This window comes from Culex pipiens, chromosome 1 (genome assembly GCF_016801865.2).
Source record: "Culex pipiens pallens isolate TS chromosome 1, TS_CPP_V2, whole genome shotgun sequence".
Classification (NCBI taxonomy): Eukaryota; Metazoa; Arthropoda; class Insecta; order Diptera; family Culicidae; genus Culex; species Culex pipiens.
This window is the reverse complement of record NC_068937.1, coordinates 15,966,966-15,994,858: the sequence shown is the minus strand read 5'-3', so window position 1 is coordinate 15,994,858 and position 27,893 is coordinate 15,966,966. Positions and strand designations below refer to the sequence as shown.

The following is a 27,893-nucleotide window of genomic DNA, read 5'->3' as shown; positions in this document are numbered from 1 at the left end:
TTTTTCCTTCGAGAAAATTCCCGTCCGCGCGGGCCGAAAAGTGCCGTTACATTTGAAGAGAGTTGAAGCAGAAAGAGACAAGTCTCTTTTCTGATCATCTCGGTGATCAGAGTGTGAGTGCGTGTTATTTTTGCCTTGTAGCTGAGCTACACTCAGTTTCGTAAGACAAGCTAAATTGAATGATAGGATGCAAGAATCTTCACTGAAAAAAGTTTGACTGAGCACTCACTGAGATTCTCTCTCGCGAAATTTCAACTTTTTTGGAAGGATTTTTCATCTCACTAAACACTCTGTAGATTAAACGTCAGCAATCAGAGAAATTACAGTGAAAATCATGAAAATATCGTCAACTCTTTGATGATCTTTTGAGAGTTCGGGAGAGATTATGTCAAAATTCTCAATTTTTACTTCTGTAAGCCACTGAGTGCACCTTTACGTTCAGTTGATGAGTGTAATTGGGCCAAAACCACCACCAGCATCTGCTGGAGTAGGTCTCGTAAAGAACCCTCAATATCTTGGTGTTCGACAAGGAAACTGACGTCGAACCCCTCTTCACGTTCCCATATGGAATTGAAGAAGAAGATCGCAAAGACGGTGCCGAAAGCGATTAAAGCAAGGGTTGTCTTATGTGTGTGAATCATCATTCACTCACTGCAGTGCAGTGTTGTTTTCGTTGTTGTTGTTGAAGGTATGGTTGTTTGTGAGAGGGATTTACGAGCACAAGCTGGAGGGATAAGCGCGCGCACGCTCAGCAATGTAAAGTTACATAAAAGTTGAAGCGTGTAAACAAGTGCATGGCGATCGTTTACGTTTGAGCACACACACACTGACAGGAAAGATTTGAAGAAGTTATGGTGGGAAAACGGTTCGATCTACATTTTGAAGAAAATCTGTATTTAAGAACAAAATATACTTTTCCATAATTTCGCTGCCGGCCAGGAAATTTGGAGGCAAACTCTCATAAACTTTGTGAAAATTCAAAATTCCAAAACAAGATTTTGACGATCATGACGCTTTTCATGGACGTTTTTCGTCTCCTCAAACATATTTTTAGATTTTTTGGGTTTATTCAGTTTTTCTTCAAAATTGATTTCAGCTCAACTAATCAACACAGAAAAAAAAATCATGGTAATATTACATCTGGGAAGGGGTACATCTTTTATGTCAGAAAAAAAGGTGTAATTTTACCTCTGGAAATGTGTAATTTTACCACTTTTCTGGTGTAATGTCACTTTTTCAGTCTAAATTGAAGTAAAATTACATCATAAAAGAGGTAATATTCAACCTTCAAAAATTACAGCTTCCAAATTTACATTATTTTTTTCTGTGAACCCGATTCAAAACCGCGTGCAAAAATTTCCCTATCACTTCACGCCAATCGAAAACAGTTCAACGACTTCGGCTGGGCCTGAAGTTGGTGTTGATCGGCAAATACCTAAACACCACGTTCACCTCTCTTTCAACTTCACCAGGCAAACCTGCGGTGTAAATTCAAAATCGCTCATCAACGCAATTTTTGACTAATCGCTCGCAGCTCCAGCTAACTCCGGCTTCGAGAGAGTTCAGGTCGGAGATAGTATTCCGCTAGTCATGGCGGAAGAGTCGATCTTCCTGAACGTGTACGATGATTGACGGTTAACCCCCCGGAGCAGAGAAGGGGTTTAATTTGAAGAAAGTGATTAGTCGCAAAAGTTCTGCGTTTTTTTCCCTCCACGTTCACTTCCTCAACAAGTGCATCGTAGCTTCCCCATCAGGTAATTTCAGCAGAAAACTCCACCCATTTCCCCTCCCAAAAAAAACTGGAGATTAAACCTAAATTGTAGCGTGCAGTAGCAGGCTGATCTTCCGCGTGAAATTTGACCAGAAGGTTAACGGTTTTCTGGTTCTTTCGCGCGCCATCTTTGGACCATAATTAGAAGCTTCAACTTTAGCTGCCGCTGCAGTAATTGAACCTTTATCTTGCGTTTTTGGGGTCCCCTGGAAGGGGAAGATGGCGTGCCAATTTCCTGGAGTTCGAACCCGACTAGCGGGATTGATGAAAGTGACTTGGCTTCTTGGAAGCCAAGGTAGAAGTCGCTTCTCACATCAAAAGCTTCAATATCAACTGCTTCCTCTCTTGATTGTGCATGGTGGAGACGTCACTTAAAAAATGCAGTCAGGTGAATCATAACAACCTCCAAGGGTGGTGTTGTCAATTGAGGAACGTTGTTTTAATTTAATTCATTAAAACTAAGAGGTTAAAATTTGGAAACAGCATTTAATTCAATTTATTAAAAAAACATCTATTATATTTTGAGTTTGATCGGCTACTCAGTCTGGGCAAAGTGAAACGCTGTTTATGCTGTGTCCGACGTTTCGGCGCTGAAGGCGCCAATCAGCGCCGAAACGTCGGACACAGCATAAACAGCGTTTCACTTTGCCCAGACTGAGTAGCCGATCAAACTCAAAATAATAACAACAGTCGAACTCTCATCAATTATAACATCTATTATATAATTTTCATATTTAAAAAAACCCAAATTTAGTCATCAAACGATGTCGAATGAATGTAAATTACATTTTCATGGAAAAATTAAAAGAAGCAGTTCTCTGGGCCTTTTTTTACACAAACTGAAACAATTTATACGTTTCGATAATGTCGCTGTCGGCCAGCGGGTATTGGATTGGATGCACACAGCTTTTGAGAAGTTCTCGAAATTTTCGATTTTTTTTTATTTTGATGAAAGTTTGTCTTTGTGATTCCCATGATCATGAGATATAACTTTTCGAAAAATAATAATTTTAGAAAAATGTCGAAAATGTGGTAAAACAAGTATTTAAAACGTATTTTTAAAAGCTAAATCAAATTTGCAATCGAAAAAGAATTTTAGAGTAAAAGTCACTTCTAGGTTATAATTTTGGGAAATTTTCAAATTTTTCATGTTTTTTTAAATACTTCACGAAAGAAAGCCTCCATAATTTTTTTTTAAAGAGCTGAGAAAATTTCTCTCTGAGGCTTGGAAAATTGGACAATTAATTTCTGAGATACAGCCTCACAAAGAATGCGAATCGACGAAAATGAGTTTTTCAAAGAGTCATCTAATCAACCTGTAATTTTCAACTGACGATATCTCGGAAACTATTGGTTCGATTATCAATGTTGAAAAATATGTTTTTGGAAAGGTCTAAAATATGGTAATTTTACTCATTTCATATTTCAAACCAAATTTTGAGATTGTTTTTATCGAATGACCAGGTAAGAAAAGTCACATTTTACACGAAATTTTAAAATGGATATAACTTCTAACGGCGGATTTTATAAAAAAAAATACAGTAAGTTTTGATTGAAAAAACTGTTTATGATATAAAATTATTTTTTTATGTTTTTCAATAATCAAGATTTTCCCAAAAAAAAAACTGCACGGAAGATAGATTTTTCGCCATCTATATCATATCTCATTTTTTCGTGAGTGCATCTTATCTTTAAAACAATTTTGGCGAAGACCTATTCTCAAGATTGAAATATTTGAGTGGCAGCTGTCAAAATTGTATAAAAAATTGCATGCGCAAAACTTGTTACGCAAAGTGGCTTCGTTGATAAAATTCTACTTTAACACCTTTTTTGCTTTAAGGTGAAACGGGAAGACAGCGCCATATTGACCCACGACTCGAGTTTTTGGAAGCAACTTTAAGGAAATTGGCGTAACTTACAAAGTTCTGCTTTTTGCAGAAATAGGTCAGACATTTGTTTAAGTTGAACAGAAGTTGCCCAAGAACTGATGTCCCGTTTCACCTTAATTCAGAAACTTTATTCTGTTTCTCTCTCGTTTTCAACAAATCTTCATGAAATTTTCCGGACAAGTCTGAAATAAATTTTCGCTCACAAAAAATATCCAAAAACAAGAATAAGAAACTAGAAATAAAAAAAATAGCGAATAAAAATTCTTTAGAATATGTTTGAGTTCAGGTTTCTTTCAAACAAACTAGAAAAATATTACTGAGACAAGAATTCAGTTTTCAACCTATTTTTTTTACAAAAAACATTAATTATGAATTACGTTTAAATTATGACTTCTTCTCGGCTTCTCACTTTTGACATTTTGTCCTTTCGAACTTTTGCTCATTCGACCATTTGTCTTTTCGATCTTATGTCCTTCGACCTTTTGACTCACATCCCTTTTTGGAGATATCTTGAGTTGAAAAATTGAAACCTTTTAAAGTGACACTGAAAGAAAAACGTTTTCACAAATTTGTACGTAATAAACAAGCAAAGACAGTAAACAAACTTTTTTTATCAAAAGGTTCATGTCAAGATGCATGTTACGAAGAAATAAATGCATTTTATTAAGTTGGTTTTGATTTTATTGTTTAAAAACTAAGGAAAAGCAGTTTTGTTTCTTTTTTAATAAAATTTAATAACATTTTTGTTCAGGTGTTTTTCAATTTAAATTTAATTTAATTGTTTTTTTAATTCGCCGAGCTACCGTGGCCGTGAGGTTACGGGTTTTGCCTTGTAAGCGGAAGGTGATGGGTTCGATTCCTGTCTGGCTCGGCAAAGTCAGATCCCTTCAAAGAGTAAATCTGCTCACTGGGAACACTGACCGGTAGGGGATGGGTTTCGACTTGCGGCGTATTGGGTTTCTAATCCAGAGGTCGTGAGGTTGATTCTCGAACCGGGATGATGAAGTTTTGAAAAAAAAAAACAGTTTTATGTTGGTTTTTTTATAATTCGAGAATAACAAAAAGAGAACTAATTTTCAATATTTTTTTAGAAAAAATCTATGAAAAAAAACCAAATAAAATTATGTTATTGTCAATAAATCGTCTGCTGTGTGCTATCTTGTGACATAGACCATTTCGGTCGAAAATGAGTTAATGATGACGTTTTGCTATACTTAACAAACACTACAAGATGCTTTAACCCGATTTGGGGAACTCGCTTCCGTTTCCCGGATATCGCAATACACACTTGTGACATAGACCAATTTATCATCAAAATGCTTGTGCACTAGGGTGCCCAGAAAAAATGACCCTCTGCTCCACAAGCGGAAAACGGGTTTTTGGGTTATTTTAAGCATCTGTGCAAATTTTGAGCGAAATTGGTTGAGATTAACCCATTGATACCCGAGCCTAAAGTTGGTGAAAAAAATGTTTTTCATACAAAAATGACTTTTTTAAATCGCTAATAACTTTACAGGATCAAGTTTTACAGTTTTGGAATGTTCTACAAAGTTGTAGAGCATTAAATTTTCAATAAGAATCTCACTTATGGGAATATTTTGATGGTAGTAGCGCACCGTGCATACCAAACCGTAAGAAACTTGGGTTTTCCATACATTTTTTCGATTTTTCCCATACAAACTTCACCTTCGAGTATCAATGGGTAAATGATGACCGATTTTGCTCATACTTGGCCTAGAGTCCTAAAATAGGTTTTGAAAAAAAAGTCACATATTCTGGGCACCCTATTGTGCACACTTGTGACACGTCATACATGCTGTTGGAAAATGTGGAAAATTTGTCTTGTTTTTCACACATTTATTTTGCTACACACTTTCTAAAGGCAATGCAATCTTTTGTTTTTGAAAATATACTGATTAAGTCGGTTAAACTATTGATTTAATCATATTTTAGTTTGTATGGAAATTCTGTGCACACTTGTGACACGTGCTTTTAAGATTTTTTTACATATCATTCATAGCTTTGAAAATATTTATCATCAAACTTTAAAAATCGATTTTCTCGAATAGTACTTAATAGTCGTTGTCACAAGATAGCACACAACAGACGAAATGTTAACAAATGTGTGTTTAATTTTGAAGCAATTCTTCACGAAACAAAAACACGATTCCAAAACAAAAATTGTCCGATCGGGCCCTAAATTGGAGTGTGGGTTTCTCGGCCAAAAGAATCAGACCCGTATTTTTTGTCATTAGGGCGACCAGATTTTTCAAAAAAAATACCTCCGCGCAATTTCAATCGAACTTAGTTCTCTTGAACGCAAATTTCAGTTTGATAGAATCAGCCAATTGGGTCCTAAAATTAAGCTTAAATTGCTGATATTTTGTTCACAACGATAAAGTTTTTTTTTCTGAGAAGGTACTATGACCCTTTATACGATCATAAAGGATTTAAAATGGATTTTCAAATCAATTTTGAAAATTTAACTTCACGGCCCTTTTTGACAGAAAAGGTCCTACTTGACAGCTCGTTCCAAGGGGACCCTAGTTTATCCATCGAAAAAATGTTTTCTTGTCTTTTTTTTTTTGCATAAAAACGAAAAAAAGTGATCCGAAATAGTTTTTAAAATTGTTTTTTACTATTGTGCATAAAAACTTACATAGGGCTTTAGGACCCTATTAAGACGCAAATTATTTTTTCTTGTTTTTATAGAAATGAATACGTAATTCATGCCAAAAAACGAAACCATGTTAAACCTAAAAGATTAAATATTATTAAAAACAGTTGACAACCCATCCTTTCAATTACATCCCATCGCGGTAAACATAAATCGCGTCTACTCTGAATTAAATTTGCAACTCCAATGTGTGTTGTTTATTTTCTTTCATTACCTCAAATGAAAAGCATTCTCCTTCGGAGGAGGTGGCAATGGACGGTCGTCGTCGAATGGTCCGTCACCTTCCATTGCACCCGATATGTAGTTGGTGCCATTGGCTTCACACAGTTAAAAAAGTTGTAAAAAATGAATTTCATGGTAAATTTCTAAAGAAAAAAAAATTAAAAGAGCGTTTGATTTAAAATTTTGACAGCAGTTTTTTAGTTAAATTTAACAAATTTTCCCCTGTGAAAATGCCCCTCAATCCAGCAAAAATAACTGCTAATCGGTGTGGTTAAGGTTCAGCGCTGTGTAAATTAATTGTGTAGATATTGTGGTCGCGCAATCTGCCTTGATCTGGCGGTCTCCGCCTCCGATTGTGGCCACCACAACAATTTCTGGGAAATTCGAATCGCGATGGGTTGGCAAATTAATTTCATGGTTGCTCCCCGTGCGCGCGGGTTTTGTCATTTCCTTGTGGCCGTTTGTTGTGGACGTTGAGAGAAGGAAATTAGCAGTGTCTTGTTTGTGGCAATTTGCATGCAACGGCGTGACGGAAATTCAAAAGGTAGGTAGATCTTTTCGGGTTGAAATAAGCGAAAGTTGCTTTATTTAATTGAATTTAGGTGTTGATTCAGAATTTGTTGCTCTTTTGAGACTTAAGACTTTGCAGGTTTTAAAAGTTTCAAATAAATCGAAAAAAACAACTTTTCTCCTCACATAAACTGGCAACACTGCGTAGCGTTCATGCTCTATTGCACCACGTGCGTTTTTCCCGTTCGCTCCCGATTTAGGGCGGTTTCATTACTCTGCGAGCTCAGGAAGGCAATAAAATATATCACAAAGAACAGTTTCTTTCCGCGCTTGGGGGAAGTCGAAATCGCAACTTTTCTCTCTCTTTACCGGCCCATTACGAGCCGCGATCTTTCGAGAAATTAAAGCTCACCACCACGAGCCTCGCGCAATGGGCCAATCCGATGCGAATAATTGGCAGGTGAGGTGAGCTCAACCCAATGATTGGGGCAATTTAGAACCTGAGTTGAGTCCGCAGTCAGTTGGTTGGCCTTAAAAGTAGTTGAGCGAAAAAGTGCTCTCGATTTCGACGCTTTAAAGTTGATGTTTCAAGTGGTTTTGAAGATGTTTTGGTTTTTTTGGAGAAGCTTGAGAAACAAGAATGGTTTGCTTTGGCTTGGATTTTCCCTGTTGGATTCAGAATGCTTGTTTTATCGGGTTTTTACGAGCCTCGATTTTTTAAAGCAAATTTAATTGAATTTAAAATTTGGCTACCCTACCTGAAATTATGAGAGTTGCAGTTAACATTCCATAACTTTCCAAACTACTTCTGGGTTCTTCATAATAACAAGCATTTAAATGACGAAAATTAAAGTAAGTCTGGCAACACTAGCAAAAAATATCACAAAACATTCATTTCCAGATTTTTTTGTGACGGGGTTTCAAAATCTTGCTTCAAAAGAATTTTAGAATTTCCTTTTGAATCTCCTTTTTTATTTAAAATCTCTTTGATAAAAGATACATTTTAAGGATCCGGCAAGACTGCTTTCAAATGCGATTAAGGAATAAAATAAAAGGATTTTTTATGATTTTCCAAAAACAAATTATCTAGATTTGGAAAACTAGTAGACCTTTTACAAAGGCCATGATCGGGCAACCCTGTTTTGAGATACTTTCGGATAAAATACGTCATAAACAACTCATAAACATGAGTTGGGTAACCTCTCCTTATCAATAGTACTACGATTCCGTTATCGTACTTACAAATTGATGTTTGAAAATTCCCGTCTGTCATCTGTTCAAATTAATCATAATCAACAACAAATTAAAACGTCAGTACTCGTCTAGTCCAATAGACTGTCCACAATATGTCTCAAAACACAACAAGAGATTGATTATTTCGGAAGCAACCATTTTCCCCTTCAAATTCGTCCACCGATAGTATGTTTCTGAGGAATGTTATCTCTCTTCTGACCAAGAAATGTTTCATAGATAACAAACTTATCACTTATCACAGTATCACTGAACAAAATTCCGGTTTTTTGTTGAACGCCGCCGTCAGTGCAGATATTTATATTTATTTTTCGCACTGACTGTTAAAAAAGCCTACCCAATTAATCACAGTCTCTAATTTGGACTCTCAGATATGAAATCGGCGATAAGGCGAAATCTGCTTTGACTCTTTCAGCAAAACAAAACAAAAAAAGCCGTGAAAAAAAGTGAAAAACTTGCGCACTAATCCATTAACCGAAAAGAGCCAGAGCACGCGAAATCATTTTTACTTTTTCCCAATACAAATTTAAAAAGAAAAACATAACCTAGATTTCCACACTCACAAAAGAGGCACGTGTCGTCTGAGGCGTGAACTCAACACTCAACGCGTGGGTTTGAACAAAAGTGGGCAAGTTTCGGTGATTTAAGCAATCGGTCAGGGGACTTTTTAATTGAAACTTTATTGAAACAGTTTCGCAAAGTTTTGTTTTAGCGACAATAAGTGTGAAGTTTAGCACGTCATTAATTGAAAGCATGCTTGCTGAAGAAAAGATTTCAAATCACTAAAGTAATAAACATTTCAATTAAGACCTTCCCAATAAAATATTGCGGAGATCCGAGACCAACATAAAAAGCATCGATAAACTTTGAAAATCTTTTTATCAGGTCTAGAGTTGTGACTACATCAACTAAATTCAGGGCTTTTATGGTCAAATTAAAAGATGATTTTTCGAAAGACATTTCAAAAATCAAGGAACACTGCTGAAAGAGTTCATTCGTTCATTTTAAAATCAATACTTACATTTCAAAAGGGCTAAAAACTCAACATTACGCCTTTTCAAAATGTTTATATTGATTTCAAAAATTTAAATAACTTTTTTTTTCGAGATCGCAAAAAAAAATATTATCGGGGGCAAAATTTCTGCCTAGACTTCTCTGTTCTCTAGAATTTCGCGAAAAAATCCTTATTTATTTTTGGTTTTTTTATGTATGAAACTTGGTCCATCGATTTCTTATGTCCAAATGAGTCATTTTGCATTACTAATTTCTTCCTACAAGAATGCTTACAAATTTAGGGGCTGTCCATAGAAAACTGCTATGAAAACATTCGAAAATATGTAACTCGAGATGAAATTTTCTGATCGATATGGTGTCTTCGGCAAAGTGGTCGAAAAATCATTTTAGATGTAAAATTAAATTCTTAATCAAAAAGTACTTTTCTAAAATTTTGATAATTTGGATCGTTTTTGAGAAAAGTCATGTTTAGGTTAACTTATTAAAAAAAACTAACTTAATCCACCTACGTGGTTGATGCCTTCCTCACTTTTTACCAACAATGGGTAATATGAGTGGTTTGGACACATATTTCAGCTATTTTTTTTAGATCCAGAAAAATACGTACACACATATAACTTCGAGACAAGGTTGCCAGATCTTCAATGTTTTGGACTCGTTGGAAAGGTTTTTTGATAACCTAACCAATGATGGGTCGGATGGTGGATCCGGACATAGTTTACATACATTTAAGTGAGATCCGGCTTCCAAAAAGTACATAAATATTACTTAAGTGGCCATATCTCGAGACAGGGTTGCCAGATCTTCAATGTTTTGGACTCGTTGCAAAGGTTTTTTGATAACCTAACCAATGATGGGTCGGATGGTGGATCCGGACATAGTTTACATACATTTAAGTGAGATCCGGCTTCCAAAAAGTACATAAATATTACTTAAGTGGCCATATCTCGAGACAGGGTTGCCAGATCTTCAATGTTTTGGACTCGTTGGAAAGGTTTTTTGATAACCTAACCAACGATGGGTTGGATTGTTGATCCGGACATAGTTTACATACATTTAAGTGAGATCCGGCTTCCAAAAAGTACATGAATATTACTTAAGTGGCCATATCTCGAGACAGGGTTGCCAGATCTCCAATGTTTTGGACTCGTTGCAAAGGTTTTTTGATAACCTAACCAATGATGGGTTGGATTGTTGATCCGGACATAGTTTACATACATTTAAGTGAGATCCGGCTTCCAAAAAGTACATAAATATTACTTAAGTGGCCATATCTCGAGACAGGGTTGCCAGATCTTCAATGTTTTGGACTCGTTGCAAAGGTTTTTTGATAACCTAACCAATGATGGGTCGGATGGTGGATCCGGACATAGTTTACATACATTTAAGTGAGATCCGGCTTCCAAAAAGTACATAAATATTACTTAAGTGGCCATATCTCGAGACAAGGTTGCCAGATCTTCAATGTTTTGGACTCGTTGGAAAGGTTTTTTGATAACCTAACCAACGATGGGTTGGATTGTTGATCCGGACATAGTTTACATACATTTAAGTGAGATCCGGCTTCCAAAAAGTACATGAATATTACTTAAGTGGCCATATCTCGAGACAGGGTTGCCAGATCTCCAATGTTTTGGACTCGTTGCAAAGGTTTTTTGATAACCTAACCAATGATGGGTTGGATTGTTGATCCGGACATAGTTTACATACATTTAAGTGAGATCCGGCTTCCAAAAAGTACATAAATATTACTTAAGTGGCCATATCTCGAGACAGGGTTGCCAGATCTCCAATGTTTTGGACTCGTTGCAAAGGTTTTTTGATAACCTAACCAATGATGGGTCGGATGGTGGATCCGGACATAGTTTACATACATTTAAGTGAGATCCGGCTTCCAAAAAGTACATTAATATTACTTAAGTGGCCATATCTCGAGACAGGGTTGCCAGATCTTCAATGTTTTGGACTCGTTGCAAAGGTTTTTTGATAACCTAACCAATGATGGGTCGGATGGTGGATCCGGACATAGTTTACATACATTTAAGTGAGATCCGGCTTCCAAAAAGTACATAAATATTACTTAAGTGGCCATATCTCGAGACAGGGTTGCCAGATCTCCAATGTTTTGGACTCGTTGGAAAGGTTTTTTGATAACCTAACCAACGATGGGTTGGATTGTTGATCCGGACATAGTTTACATACATTTAAGTGAGATCCGGCTTCCAAAAAGTACATTAATATTACTTAAGTGGCCATATCTCGAGACAGGGTTGCCAGATCTTCAATGTTTTGGACTCGTTGGAAAGGTTTTTTGATACTTAACCAATGATGGGTCGGATGGTGGATCCGGACATAGTTTTCATGCATATAAGTGAGATCCGGATATATGTGAAAATACATTTTTATACATAACTTTTGAACTACTTATCGCAACTTCAAACAATTCAATAGCGATGTATGGGACCCTAAACCAAGTCGAATGCAACCGGTTTTATCAAAATCGGTCCAGCCAGTGCTGAGAAAACTTGGCAAGAATTTTGCATACATACATAGATACACACACACACATACACACACACATACATTTGTTCAGTTTTCGATTCTGAGTCGATAGGTATACATGAATATAGGTCTACGAGCTGTTTTTCAAAAGTTCAATTTTCGAGCAGGATTATAGCCTTAACTCAGTGAGGAAGGCAAAAACATTTTTTAATTTGTAAAAATAGTGTCCATCGTTGTTAACATTCGACAAAATATTCGAAAGGCTGAAAAAATTCTCAAAAACTTGCTTTTTTGGACATTGTTAATCCGACCTTTTCGCAGTGGTATATATCGAAAAATTGTTATTCCGGAAAATGGTGAAGTTTTGGTGTCTTCAGAAGAGTTGTAGCAAATGGAGAGGGGCAACTTTTGATTTGGTTGAAAATTAGGGTGGTTCAGGATTAGGGTGATTTTGAAAATATAACTTTTCAGGAACATTTTTGGGATTTTTTGTCTTCTAGAAAGTTGGCTTGCTAATACAAGCAACTTTGTCGAAGACACCAAAATTTTATCTCGCAATCTATGCCTTCTACGACCAAATTTAAAGAAAGCGTCAATAGTTGAACCATTTTTGAAAAATCCTTGTTCCACTAAATTATGCGACCTGGACCACTTTGCATTGATCAGATTTTAAATATCAAAAATAACATTTTCTCAACTCCGTTAAAAAAATTATTTTCAAATTTTTTAAATCAATCAAAATAGATAATATAAAGAAAAAAACTCATTTTTGTAAATTTTTATTCTTTGCAAGTATCAATGAATTTACGAAAATATTTTTTTCCGTAAGTTTCACATCTTTTTCCGATCTGTGGTCTAAAAAAATTAAACTATTAAAAACTCATAAGAATATTGTTGAAACAAGAATGAATTAATTTGAAAGAATCATAATATGAGTTTGAATATAACAAAAAAGATCCCATCAAACTTGAAACAGAATATTGCTTGAAAGAATGGAAAAAATCACAAAATATGTGATGAGTAAAAATTAATATACAATATTTAAATAGCTTACTATGCGAAGATTTTTTCTTCAATTTTTTTTTTTTGTCACTTTCAACCATTTGTCCATTCGACCGTGACCTGAATTCATGATTTAAAAATAAATTAACACAAAACAAAAAGGTGGATCTATAGAAGAACAAATGTTGCTTGATTTGAAAGAAATAGCTAAAAATAATAATTAGCAGAAAAAAAACTTTTAATCGATTTTTTTGCTACAGAAAATTGATTTCGATATCAAATTAATCCCTCAACCAACCTGTGCAACTTTCCATTTATCATTTTTTCCGACACAACCAATTTCTGCCTCAAATTGCCGTTAATCCAATACATCCACCGAGAGAAAAAAAAAACCCTTCCAAAACCGATCGATTTTCGTCGTTCATCATATTTGTTGTTAATACCGACCAAACTGCTGCTGCCGGCTCGGCTCAAATCCACCTCAAGTCTGTTTATCAGCCAAAGTCGAGAAAAAAAACTGTTTATTTCTCGACGCGAGATCAGTGCGCAACCACCCATGGAGCTTTTCCACCCGAAAAAAATAAAAAAATTAAAAACAACGATTTCGAAGGGGTATCGTCATGTGGGTCAACTTTTTGGCTACGCGCTTTTCGTCCGATTTCGACGGAATTTAGCTGCTGCTGCAATCCACAAACCGACTGCTGCCGAAATTGGCCCCGGCCGGCCGTGACTTGGTGGAACTTTTTGAGAAATGAGCTTTTTTGGGAGGGGTAAGTGATGTGGTTAAGGGGGAGGAGGTGGGTGGAAATCTGTCTGTTTTAAAGTTTGATTGATGTTGATTTGAGAGAGCGTTGATTTTTGGGCAACTTGCTAAAAGAGAAGATTTCCACACATTGCGATCTAGTTTTTGTTTGTTGGTGGTACTTTTGCTTCTTAAAAAAAACTAGATTTTTTATAATAAAAAAAAATGTTTTTATATTAAAACATGTAACTGTTATTAACTGCTTAATTTGGCGTTTGACACGGTATGTCCACGCGTTCTACCTTCCTTGCGGATTCTGTGAAATGAGTTCCATTCACAGAATTCGCTTTGCGGTTTACGCAACGCAGTAGGCCTGGTCATTTCAATAAGGATAAAAGTCCTACCAACCACAATTTCACACAAGTTACAAAACTTGCATAAAAGATTGCATGCAAAGTGAAGAACTTTGCTTCAATTCCTACAATTCCCTCAACACAACCAACTACAAACAAGCCAACTTTCTGCCAACAAAGTGTACCTTCTTCACCTGGTTGTTCGACTCCACGTGGTCGGATCGAATTAAGGGTAAAGTTCCGCCGCCGCCGCAGCGGATCGTTATGATTAGACCCAGCTACTGCTGCTAATTTCAGTTCGATTGCTGTCCGTTTCGATCGATTGGAAGCAATTTAGCAGAGGCTTTTCCGTTGTAATTTTGATGGATTGGTTATTTGTTGTGGCCCACATGCCCCCACCTTGCCAGAAGATAGGGTCTCGTCGATAGAGGAAATCTAATTTTGCACACAGGTTTTCCTTTTCTTTCTTCTCTTTGCGATTGTTTTGAAATTGAATTGAAATCGAGTAACCCAGAAATGTGGTGCGTTTTCCTATACTGTTTAGGGTCATTAGGGTCTTTGTGTGGTGAGGCGTTCCAACGAGCTCAATTTGCTGTTGTTATGGTTACGGTTAATTATAACTTTGCTGGAAAATGGTGCTAATTTGATGAAACTTGGGCATAGTTACCAGGAATCAAACACCAACTTGTGATAATGGTGTTGTTAAGAAAATCTAAACTGACAATCGATTATTTCTCTACGTTTTCTTAAATAGATTTTAATTTATGTTTATTTTACTCAAATGACTTTTTTTTTCAATGCATTATCAATATCAAAAGAATCCATTTTGCAGAATATTTTTATATTTTATATTGATTATTTTTTCTATACAATTACAAAATTGGCATTCGAATATTCCAAAATCTGTATCTTGAGAAGGGAATTTCTGATCAATTTGGTGTCTTCGGAAAAGTGTGAGGCTTATGTTAAGAACTTTTCAGAAACAATGCACACGGAAAAATCCATGTTTTTTCTTGACTTTTTATTATTAAAAGTTGATATTTTTTTTTTTTTTTTTGCGGAGCGAGGTATTAAAAGTTGAATTAACAAAATAAAAAAAAATAAAAAAATGCAGCTTATGCGCTCGAGATAAGTAATTCTGATATCTGGTACCGGATACAGATTCTTAAATAAACTTTGTGTGGTTTTTTTTTTGGCAAAAACAATCAATAATATAGTCAAACAAAAACTTTTAAACTCAAATTTCCGATCGAAAACGACCTATTTTAAATAAGGTGTACCGTTTTCACGTTGTGGGCACATTTGGATATTTTAAAAAGTATTTTTTAAGCAATTTAAAAATACTTTATGAAGGAAAAGCATAACTGAAAAAAAAACTATAGATTTTGTTGCCTTCTAAAATAGGGAAAAATTTCAATCTTAAATGAGCTTGCGGACCAAATAAAAAATAGTTATATGAATAATTTAATTACGTTATTTTCATTTAAAAGACTGAACAATATCTTTCACTTATAGTTTTAAGTAATTTCTGTTATTTTTTAACATTTTCGTTATTTAAAAATACAAGAAAATAAAAGTTTTCCATTGGTTTTGTTGATTTAATTTTATAAGGTATTTGAAAAAAGGTTTTTAATTAAATGTGCATGTGTTTTCATTGAAATTTTTTAGTTATTTTTTTCAATTTTGAAAATGGCGACAAGAAATCGAAACAATTTATGTATCGGCGTAATTTTATCTTTAAATTTAGTGTTACAGATGAAAAATCGTTGCACGATTATTTTTCAACAATTGGGTCGATGCAAATATAAAAAAAAGTTATTGCCTCTTGACTCTGGCAATGGAGGGGAGGAAAAACATCCACCCAAAGTTAAAGAACGAGGGGATAGTCCTCACAAAAAGAAACGTGAGGAAAGTGCTATTTTGCGAGAGTAAAGTCCTCTCGCGTGTTCATTCGTTCATTGAAACAGTTCAGCCTATTGAGTGGCTTATATATACAAATGACCGCCACTTACTCACCGAACCATGGTGGCCCATACGGCAAAGGCACGGTTCAATATGCCGAAGGTCTTGGGTTCGAGTCTCGGTACCGGTACTTTTTTTTTGGTAGATGAACTTTTTTTGAAGATGAACCCATGAGTAAAGTACTCTCGGTAATTTCGGGATTTATCCTCTCCGTCCGCACACAGTACCATTTTACTACCGAATCGTGCTCTTTATCCTCTCGTATGCCGATGCCCAGTTATGAGTGTATAAAATTTGTAATTCCAAGCAAGAATTTCAACATTTCAACGCAAAAATAGTTAAAACTTGCAATAATTATTTTCAAAAATCTAGGATTCGACAAAAATTAACATTTCAGTGTAAAACCACTTTTTGTGGTACTGTTCATCGAAAATTCGCTAAAATCCAAATTATTTTTGAACAAACCCGAACATGCTTAAAATAATTCTAAACGCAGAGAAATGCTTTAAAATTGATTTCAGCTGACTGCACTTAATTTTCAATTGAAATTTGTAAGTCTTGTCTGCCTGAATGAGATGGTAGGCAATCAGATTCGTTATCCAACTGTCACGAGTTCGAATCCCGAGGAGTAAGATTTCTGAGTGCAAAGTAAGTTTAAGGCACAGTTCATACAAAGGTCCGTTATGACTTTCAAAAGTAATATGTAATATTTAAATTTTTGCTTATATCACAGTTTTCTAACTAAGGTAAATTTCAAAGTTTCATAAACATAAATAGAAATTTTCCAAAAAATATTTGATGATTTTTTTTATGTTTACTTATTTAATTAAAATTATTTAAATTAGAAAGATTTTTGAACAATATATTCATGTGGTAAAATGGGAATCAAGATATAGATAAATCATCAGTTCTAAATTAACAAAAAAATAAAAAAGATGAACTTAAAACAGTTTAAAATAAACCTTCATTTTAGGAACTTATGATCAACGGGCCATTTTACATGATTATTCAAAATGTGTCCGCGGGCCATACTTTGGTCACCCCTGGAATACATTGAAGAAAAAAGCAACAAACTGCTCGAATGAATGTGCTCCATTGTCGATTCGGCTCTGTAGAAATACAGAGAAACCTCTTTTTACGCTGAGCTGTTACGTTTTGTAAATTTGGCAATTTCTCTGAAACAACGCAAAAGTTTTGCAATCTTTTGAAGCATTTTTTAAGTCTTGTGCAGATCTACAAATCGCTTTTTGAAGCTTGCAATTTTTTTCTGTTTGTTTCAAAGAAATTGTTGAACATTTGCAATTCTTATTTTGTTAGTTTTGGCGAAGTGTGTAAGCTAACAATAACTTTTTACCGCTAAAATCGATATCGGTGTCGGTTTGATTGTAAACAAGGTTGCCTGGTTGCCAGATTTTTCATTTGTCACCCAGAATAAGATTTACCAGCAAGATTTCGACAAATTTTTCATTTTCTGCCAATTCCGAAAAAAAGCAAATTTTTATTTTAATGATAATATAAATTCAATCTGTTTTAGGCCAAAAACTAATTAAACCATCAGAATTTTACAAGCTTTTGAATTAAATCATTTCCTCCAGCTTTTTTTATTTTGTTACTTGGCCAAATTTTTGCTTTTTTGACCTGGCAACCCTGTTTGTAAACCCATTTTTTGACCAAAATTCTAAAAGCCGATTTCAAAAATTATCTCGACTGCACTTCATGATCTACGCGTCCTAAAAAAATATAAATTCGGTTATTTTTAGAGAATAACTAATTTGCCAGGGTTGCCAGATTTATTGATCGACGGTCAAATAAAGAAGGAAGGCGTTTTTTTTTTTAACACTGGTCTGACAAAAAATCCCACTTTTTTTATAAATAACCCAAAATCAATGCACCTTCATTACTGACAGGTATTTGTGAAACTCGCCTGTTATCAATCAAATCCCCCGCGTGTGTATATCAAATCCGGCTCCCGATAGATAACGTCACCCCGATTAACGTCAGTCGACTTCCGCGTAATCACCCACCCCAAAAACAAAACCCCGAAAATTCGCAAAAAATTGCACCTACCTTCAAATTCGCCTGCTGCATCTGCAGAAAGGTCGCAATCCCGTTGCGCACCCGGTTCTTCACCCCACGCACCGTCCCCTTGTTGCTCCGGATCGTCGACGTCCCACTGGTCAGATCCCGAAAGCCGGCAAAGCTCTCGTCATCATCCACCACGGACGAGGCCCCGCCGCAGCTCGGGCTCCCGAACCCGTTGACGGCGGCTCCGCCGACGTTCCGTTCCTGCAGATTCGAGTGTTCGTTGATGTGAAACTTGTAAAACTTGTCATTTTCGAAACTGAGCGATTTGTTGTTGTTGTTGGCGGCGGCTGTCAAATTGGCGGCAGTGTTGCCATCGGCAACGCTGTTTAAACTGTTGATCTTTTCCATGAGGATGGATCGAGTTGTGGTGGTGATGTCTTCGCGGGGCGGGGTCACTTCACTCGCGGCGGCGGCGATTTGGGCGGCGGCGCGGCCGGACGCGGAACGTTCGCGGATGTCCTTGAGGAGGGAGTCGGGCAGGATGGAGACTATTTTCTGTTTTTTGGCCGCGGCGAGGGTGGAGGACATTGGGGGTGGGGTTGGCGGAAGGGGGGAGCCTTCCGCATCGCGATGGTCACTTGAGGGCGTTTGGGAGAGGGGACGGGATGTGGGGAGTGGTTCCGGGGTTTGCGGGTTTGGGGACAGGGTTAGTGAGGTTACGTTGCCGCAGAGTTGGGTGAAATTGAGGGAGTCGCAGCTGAGACTGGACTCGGACTCGTCACTGTCGCTGGTGCTGGTGTAGCTGCTACTGCCAGCCCGCTGGTGACGCTGATATCCGAGCGGCTTATCAGCTGGGACGACAGCGGACGGCGGCACCGGGCTTGGCGAGCTTATCATCATAAGGGAAGCCGCCGCGGCAGGTTGCGGCGATTTGGACATCTTTTTGGGGAGTGGGGGTGGGGTCACCTCGATGTCACTGCACGTGCCCGAGTCCAGCGTGTCACTTGGGGAGCACTGGCCAGAGGACATCATGTAGTACAGGTACGTTCCGCCACCGCCGTTGACGTCCGAGGTCGGAGTCGACGAGGGACTCGCCTGCTTCTGAACCATCTCGACCGAGGGCGTAGGACTGAGCGACGGCGTCTCGCGCGGATCTTCGGGCGGTCCAAACGACACTATCGAAACCTTGGCCTTGCACTGGTTCTGAACACCCCCGCAGACGTTCTGATTGACACTAATCACTGCCGTCCCGGGCGTAACGCTCTGTAACGCACTGCTAATCTTCTCCTGCTCTCCCTCCTCCTTCTGAACGATCTGGATGCGTACGACGTGCGACTCCTGGTCGGTGAACACCGGTGACGATGGTTTCTCCTGGACGGTCTCCAGCGAACTGCAGCTACCAGCGCCGACAGCAAGGGCAACGGCACCAACTCCAGATGATCTGGATGCGTCTACCACGACCAACGAGTCTGCTTGCTGGTCTTGGTGTGAGCTCACCTCAACCGACGACTCTCTTTCTTCTTTCTCCGGCAAAACCACTTTTTCCGAGACCGAACCCGTCGTAGAGCGCAACAACTCAACGGCTGGGGGGAGACTGTGATGGGTACCGCTACCCGCATCGACCTCCTCCACGTGCTGCCGCTTCTGCAGCGCGGCCAGACTCGAGTCCAAGCTCGCGTAAACCGTTGTTTCGGCGCTTATCTGTATGGAGGTTAGCCTGTGCGGCAGTGTTTGTGCCATCATCGAGGCCGTTGAATCCATTTCTCTTTCGGTGTTTTCTTTCGCAAACCTCGCGGATCAACAACACGCGTTTCAAAACAAAAGCCCGCCAAACTTGGCAACACGCTTATTTAGGTATTTACTGAGCATGCAACGCCTAGTGTGACATCGCGGCGCGATGTTGCGTTGCGACGTTGCGCAGCAACCGTTGTTGCCAACTGTCAGTGGCTTGATGATGCGACGCTACAACGGGTTGCTACGACCGACGCTAATTTATGCTGATTCGATTTTCTTTTTCTCGCTTGTCGAAATCGCCGCACACTTGACTTTAAATCGTTTCGTTTCTTCTTGGTTGGTTGATTGCACTGCACAGCTGTCAGCACTGCACACCTCCCCGGTTACATTCACTTTGTTTAGAAGTTTAGGTGACGACCTCGGCGTGAAAAGATCTTGGTTGAATTGTTGATGACTTCTCCCTCTCTCATAAGATTGAATACACTTGAGGGAGGTTTCACTTTCTATCTGCCACTTCACCAAGTCCACACACGTTGGCGTTGCTGGCGTTGTTGTTGTTTTGCTGATTATGCTTGCTAAAGGTGCGCGATCGCGCGCCGTCGGACTTTTCAAAGCTGGAAACACTTTTGTTTTGTTGATGATTTTTTTTTCAACTGTTTCGTTGTTGCTGCGGTAAGGGTTTTCTGCGATTTCTTACTTCCGTGTTTGGCTGAATGCTGTTGGTTTTTGTTGATTAGTTTGGTTTGAGTCACTAGCCGTTTGTAGTTGCCTATTTGTTTGCGGAAAGATTTGCGTCAGATTGGCTTGGATTCTTGTGTTTTATTGTGGTTTATGCCTATACTGGCAACATTTCTTGAATAATAGTAGCTTTAAACTTTATTCCCTGAAAAAGTTTTATTGGGCGATTTATGGGAACAGCAGTCAATTCCATCGTGCCTTTAATGTTGGCATTTCAGCACTTTGACGTTCAATTGCAGCTTAAAAGCATTTCAAACTTAAATCAAGTATAAATAGTTCAATAGGAAGTATCAAAAAATAAAAAAAATAGGTTGTATAAAAAGTTAAAATCAGCCAATTGGATGGAGTTAGGTGCAATCGATTAACATGCCAAACATATGAGAATTTCTCTAACCTAATCTTACTAACCATGCCACATATATGAGAATTTCCCAAATTAAAATTAGTTAAAAAATATAATTTTGTTACTGTCTCTATCATTCAAGATATCCTCAAATCCTTTCCTTAAATCTTAAAAAATAGCCTAAAAATGAAATAACGAAATAAACAAAAAAAACTTTACAAGATATAATTCGCATCCGTAAAAAATATGCCAAATATTTTTACACTTTTTAAAACAGCTAAATTCTAAAATCAACGATACAAAAGTAAAAAAAAAATCCCGCTTGTCTTCAACTAGACTACACAATGTAACAACACCTAATGTTACTACCTTAGCACTTAAATAGCGTTTTCAACTAAAGTCAAGTGACAAAAAAAAATAAAAAAATATTTCAAAAATCTAGATCAAAAATCTAAATTGCAGCCGAAACACAAGCAGTAAGCTTATTGTACGACAGTTCTAATAAACATTGTATAAAATTTTCAGCCAAAAAGTCAATTGTAAAAACTAGAGGTGGGCAAAACCGCTCTTTTTTAGGAGCCGCTCATTTTCGTTCGCTCTTTAAAAAGAGCCGCTCTTTTGAACGGCTCTTTCGCTCTTTTTCAAAATTTGGATGAAAATGTTTTTTTTTCAAGAATCGTACGATGTTATAAATCATTTCACATTGCAATGCATTGGACTTTTATAAATTAGGCCGTACCAAATATTTTTTGAAGTTTATGTCCCTCAACTCTGGCCAAAGTTGCAAGAAAACTAAAATAAAAAATTAAATAACAAGGCATGGTATAAACATTTTAATTAAAAAAGAGTTCTAAAATGCATTTTAAACAGTTGTTGTCCCCAGTTGTATTACAATCATTAGTTTCAAAATATCAAAGTATTGATGAACTTTTTTTAAGCCGAAAAAAAATTGCATTACTGTGCAACGGAATTTCACAAAAATTCTATATATTTTTGATCGATCCCAAAATGCTTTTCAATTTGTTTTCAGTTGATAAGACTTCTATTTCCATTAAATTTTGGAAGTTTTTTGAAAAATATATTGTTTTGCCCCCTGATTTTTCGAACCGATTTTGAAGGGGAGGGGTGACATAAACTTTGAAAATTATTTATTACGGTGATATTTGATAAAAAATAAAACTGAAAACAAGAACATGCCTTTGAAAACCATAGGTCTTGGTGGTCTCTATGTTAAGATTTCTACTCAAAACTAATCATTCGAGTAATTGAATGTTATCCAAACTTTATTTCTGCAAGAACTGAACAAATGCTGATATTTTATTTGGAGAAAATATTCTGTGAACTCTTCTCTACATTCTGATTTAATAGATAAAGTCTATAAACGCTAAAGTTGATTAAGTCTATAAACGCTAAAGTTGATTCAAAATGATTATTTTTTTTCCAAAATCCCTCAAATATTCAGTAGATTTTTAGAAATATTTGGCAAATTATGATATTTGAAATGTTAAAATTTGTATTCCGGTATTATTTTAATGTACACTCAGTTGTATAATGAAAAGTATATTTGATTATATTTGATAATAATAAAATCATTTATCATCTGGGAATAATTTTTATAAGCATTGAAATTTTAGAAATTGCATTTTAAATCCTCAAAAACAAATTTAATACAACATTTTTTGGAAATTCTATAAATTATATTTATAATAAAAATCATGCCAAATTGAAACGGTTCTTTCAAAAGACCGGAGTTTAAAAAAGAACCGCGGTTCTTTTTTTATGAGTCACGGTTCGTTCGCTCTTCTCAGTGAACCGGCTCTTTGAGCGGTTCGCTCTTTTTTTGCCCACCTCTAGTAAAAACTGATGTGCAACTTGCTGGCTACTAGGAAAATGCCACAAGTCTATACACCGTTTTCATGTTTTGTTCAATTTCAAGTTTTTTTTTTTTCGAAAAAAATTAATATTTTTCTTTATGAACGAAAAGCACCCCTTCAAAAAATACTTTTAAAAAGCTAAGAAAATTTTCTACGCTTTCTTTTTTTGACTTAGTTGATTTGGGTGTTGACATACAGCCTCATAAAGTTTAAATTTGTGAAAACATTTTTTTTTTCTCAGTTATAGCTAATTAGCTCTCATTTTTAAAACTTTTGTGAAAATTTCTGCAATATGTATTAGTAAAAATTATGTAAAAATAAGTGTTTTAAGGCTTTTGTAATGGCTACTCGTGTAAAAAAAAAACAAATTTAGTTGACTTGTTTTTTTTTATAAAAAGACGATACTCTAAGTGAAATGTATCGTAAACTTGGGTAACATTGGTAGCTTGTAAATAGCAACAGAACAACAAAATGCAAATTAAATACAAACGGAATGGTATGAAACCGTGCTGTCCAGTCACGGTGTTCTAGCAAAATTTTAGCAGAGTTCAAGCAGAGCTAGATATTCTACCAGCAGTATAGCATAAATGTCCACCTTTCTAGCAGGATTTTGGCCAGCTCTACTAGAACATTTCATGACTGGGTGAGCTTGGTAGCAATGTGTTCAACGTACCTCAGAAAGTATTATTTAACAAATGTTGTCAAGTTTTACATTGGACATTTTACACTAAGAACGTTTAAAATCAGTTTTCTAAGTTACCAGATTGTGTGTGTTATTGAAATAGAATTTCTATAATACAAACAACTTTCAATCAACTTGTTTATATATTTCATAAAAATTTATGAACTTTAATAAAAACAAATAATTGTGATTTTTTCAAATAAAACATTGATGCAACGTTATAAAATTCAATCAATTTACATTATTCAGGACTGAGATTAGAAAAAAAAACCAGTGACTATCAATGTCACTCCAGTTTAAAAAAAAACTTTTTGGAAAAAAAACCGAGATAACCAGTAGAAAAAATAACCCTCAAATACCCAACTTCGGTCCTTTAGACGGGTTTCGAAACTCGTAAAAAATCCATTTTATAACTAATTTTGAATCTTCAAATCAAATCGAAAATCAGAACTCGTAAATAAAAAAAACTTTGGATTGGTGATTTGGCTTGTTTCATGTGACTTTGTCAAAGAAATTTTTCGTATTTTTAACTATAGTTTTAAAATTAAGATCTCCTATTTTTAATGTTAACATAAGTCTGCAGTATTTTTTTGTTCCAGAAAATGTGTTGACACGTGCAAAATGTGAAAAACACAAAAAAAACAAATAAAATTTCTGGAAGTTTATTAAATATAGCCAAATTCCAAAAGATTATTATAAGATTTTGATGCATAGTCCTAGAACTACCATTTAAAAAGGAAAATAATCAAGAATACTTAAAAATAACAAAAAATTATAAAGCAAAATATAGCACAAGAGAAATAAAGTATTCGTAAAACAAAAGTTGCCTGGGAAAAGAAAAAAATAAAGTTGCCAAAAATAATTATAGAAGCGGGTTTAACCTAACTCGGCTAACTGGAAAACTAATGAAAAAAATGATCTATTTTTAATCTTAACAATGCTATTTGTCTAAAAATCAAAAAGGTAGAAAATTTCCTCTACAATTTGAATAAAAAAAATTCATTAAAAAAAGATCAAAAATATACTTCTTTTAACCTCTTTTAACCTAGACTAACCCTCAAATGGCTATGGAGCGGCCGTGGCTGACTGGCTACGGTGTTCGCTTTGTAAGCGAATGGTTCTGGGTTCGATGCCCATCTGCTCCCAACGAGAAAGTTAAGAAAACATAAAAAATTTGAAATGATAAATATGAACGAAAAATCAAAGTCGCTCGAGGCGGGGTTCGATCCCCCGTCCTTTGGGTTGGTAAGCAAAAATGCTAACCACTAGGGCATGGCGACTTGGTATGCTTGGACTGGAATTAGGAATACTGTTACAGAGAGCGAGTTGTGGCGCTATAACCACGGCAAATAGTGTCCAGGGCATTCGTGGAAATACAATGTCCCATCCCAGAGGGTCCCGGAGTACCAAACCTTCTTAGCATGGTGCTCCCAACGAATACAACCAAAATCTCGGAGCGTATGGTGGTGTGTCCCCAAGCTTCTTCCTCCCCTGTCGATTCAGAATTGTGTTGTTGTTCGAACACTCAGTGCTCAAACTCAACCCAATTACGAATCATCTCTGCGATACGGCTTTACGCAGTAGGCCTGGCCGCTTTAACGCTTGTGATGTTTCAATGCATTCTAATGCAATGGCGCACTGCAAATGTTAATAAATGACAAGAAGAGTGCTAGGCGTCATCTAACCTAAGGCACTAGGGTCTGATTAGATTAGATTAGATTAGACTAACCCTCAAATGGCTATACGATACATTTAATTTTGATTGTAAATTTGATTTCACTTAAGTTGTACTTAAGTACTTTTTTCATTTTTTTTAAATCATTTTTTTGAACAAAATATATTGCTTGAAATGTTTTTTCCATGCTTCTCTTTGGTTCAAAAATTCCTTTGGAGCATCATAAAATAATAAAATAAATTAACACATAGATTTTATGGAATTTCACCTTCTGTAAAAAAAAAATATCAAAAATATTTTTTTAGGAATGTAGCTATTTTTCTGAATTATCCTTCTCACCACCTGCAACTTTGTTGGAGGACCTTATGATAGATTTGTTCAAATATTTACATGTCATTTCGCATGAACAGGTGCAAACATTTTATGGAGGCTTGTTTGAAGGAACCATTGATCCAAACTTCTTTCTGTTTTCATAGGAAGCACCCATAAAAACTTCAGCCGAATAAAAAAAAACAAAAATTAAAATCTATAGGAAAAAATTGTTTGTCATTTTACATTCAATTCTTTTCCTCCTATTCTCGGGGACAAAGACTCACAAAGTGCATTTAATATTAAACTTATTCAAATTATATTTAATGTTTATTTTAATTTTTAATGCATTTTCATCGCGATTTTTTTATATATATTGCATAACGTTAATGTTTCTATTTTGTATCAAATGTCCCACTTTTGAGCTTTTGAAAAAAATAAAATTTTGATCAGTTCAGTTCAAGACGTAGAATCTTCCAGAATTTGAATTTTGATGAATTATTAGTATTTCTTTTCAAATTATGGATGCATAATTGTAATCATGTATAAAGCATTCTGTATACTTTTGGATGAAAATTTGGCCTGATTTTTTTTTCAGAAAACGAAATCTAAACAAAAGGCTAAATGACCTAAGTTTTAGCTTCAACACATTTGCTTGTTATTCGTCGTGATTGCTCTATCTTGCCACTTGCCCATAACAATTCGTTCAGTATGTAGCAAATAAACAGTTTAACTAATTATGCTCAAGGTTCAGCTCGTGCAATTTAACCACAAAAACACCACAAGAATCTAAGCCAATGTCAGACGACCACAATGCTGTAGTGTACAGCTCACTTCACCACGATCCCACCACACACTCGCTTCTTCCAATCTCTTCCGATTGCCTGATCGGGAGACTTGACCTAGAACAACGCACAATTCCACACGCTCATGCACACTTCTTTTTGATTGATCACTTCCACTTGATGTTGAGGTGACCTTCTACCGTCACCACATTTCTAACCTTTTCGATGTTTACAAAAACACAACACAATTCTTCACTCCAAATCACCCCGTCCTTGATCTCTCACTTTCTGGGTTTAGATAATCACGCGGATATCTGCGCACACGTGCGTTGAGTTCTGGAGTTGCCAAAACCTCTCGATCACGTTCTCTTGAACTCTTCTCAACGGCGCCGCTTCGAGTTTGTCCGTTCTCTCCAACGGAACACACGAACTCGGTAACCTCCTTTCGCCGAAACGGCAGCTGTCAGAAGTAACAGAAGCAAAAACAACCAGTCAAGTTCACGATCTCGAGAGCTCGTCGAGAACAGTTCAACAGAATCCTTGATCTTTCAGCTGTCTGGCGAGTACAGAGAGTACTCGCGAGGTGGACCCGTTGATCGCACTAGGTCTCGGTTATCACCGCCTCCTACAATCCACCGACGATCTCGTCGCAGGTGGCCTTGATTCGGTCGTTTCGGGAGAAACCGATTTTTAAAATTTTATTTTTATTCGCCGAGTTTCACATTCACACACACTGACTGCCAGACACCTTTCTTCCTTTCCACCTTTGATCCGGCTTTCGCTATCAACATTCACCCTCCCCCTCGCGTGGCTTCTTTTTGACGTTTTGCACCACTGCGGCCGGAATTTCACCCGACTATTTTGGCCACTGACCGAATTTCCACCTGCTTGCGCTTCACGACTGACAGTTGCGCACCTTCAACGCAGTACACTTTGACCCACGGGGTCGCGCAGCTGTCAACCGCATACCTTGACGTAACAACACACGCGTTGATCTTCACTTAACGACCCTGTTGGTCCCCTTTCGGACCAGGAACCTGCTCTGCACCAGTTCCACTAAGACCTACTTCTCCGCGTCCGATAAGGCTGGTGGCGCTCAAAGAAATTATGTGTTACCACTGTGCAGGTTGGGTTCCCCCTCGGGGCAACTTGTCCGCGGTATCTCGGTGGAAAAAACCGGATTCGGCGGACGGACAGGAAGGAGAGAGCGCGCGATTACACGACTGCGGAGCGAACGATTGCGACTGCAAGACTGACGAGGCAAGTGACCGCAGCAGGCGCTGCGCGCCGCACGGGGATCTCTAAGGAGAACTCGCCGGAGCCCAGGTGAGTGGCGCACAGGTGAGTGATTTGGGCTTGAGGAAGTCGCGCGCGATGTTGAGGGTTTCGGCTGCAACGCGGTGGATGCGCGTTGTTCAAGAAGTGCACTCAAGACAGCTCAAGACATGTGCAGAAAAGAGTGTCTCTGAAGATCACTCAGTTTCAGGTTTGTTGGGTGGCAAGGTGTTGGGGGAGCTAGGTTGGATGAATTATGGGAAATAGGAATTTCTGGTAAGTTTAAAAATGCGTTTTTTTTTTTTACCGAAAATATTAACTAACTTATCTAATCTGACATAATAAACTTCGTCTAGTCTGCCATTGTAAAGCATTCTAGACAATGCTAGGTAGATTACTCTCGAGATTTTTATTACAAGGCCAGGCCTACTCCGTAAAGTCTACAGCGAAGATGATTCGTTGATTGATTGTGTGTAATTGACGAACGAAATCTTGTGATTTTTTTTAAATCAACATAATTTCTAATATATGATTTAAATTTAAATTTTTTATTCAAAG

At 36.9% G+C, this 27,893-nt stretch overlaps 1 protein-coding gene across 1 annotated transcript in view; it reads right to left on the bottom strand.

Moving 5' to 3' along the window:
• LOC120417689 (glutaredoxin domain-containing cysteine-rich protein CG31559-like) overlaps window positions 1-27,321 on the bottom strand; it is an 82,952-nt gene extending 55,631 nt beyond the window's left edge. Inside the window, exons 1-2 of the mRNA XM_039579825.2 lie at window positions 27,177-27,321; window positions 17,963-20,423 (exon numbers count right to left, since the gene is read on the bottom strand). Coding sequence (XP_039435759.1) covers window positions 17,963-19,681 — 1,719 coding nt within the window. The 5' untranslated portion in view covers window positions 19,682-20,423; window positions 27,177-27,321. The remainder of the gene's footprint in view (window positions 1-17,962; window positions 20,424-27,176) is intronic.
• Window positions 27,322-27,893: the final 572 nt, after the last annotated feature.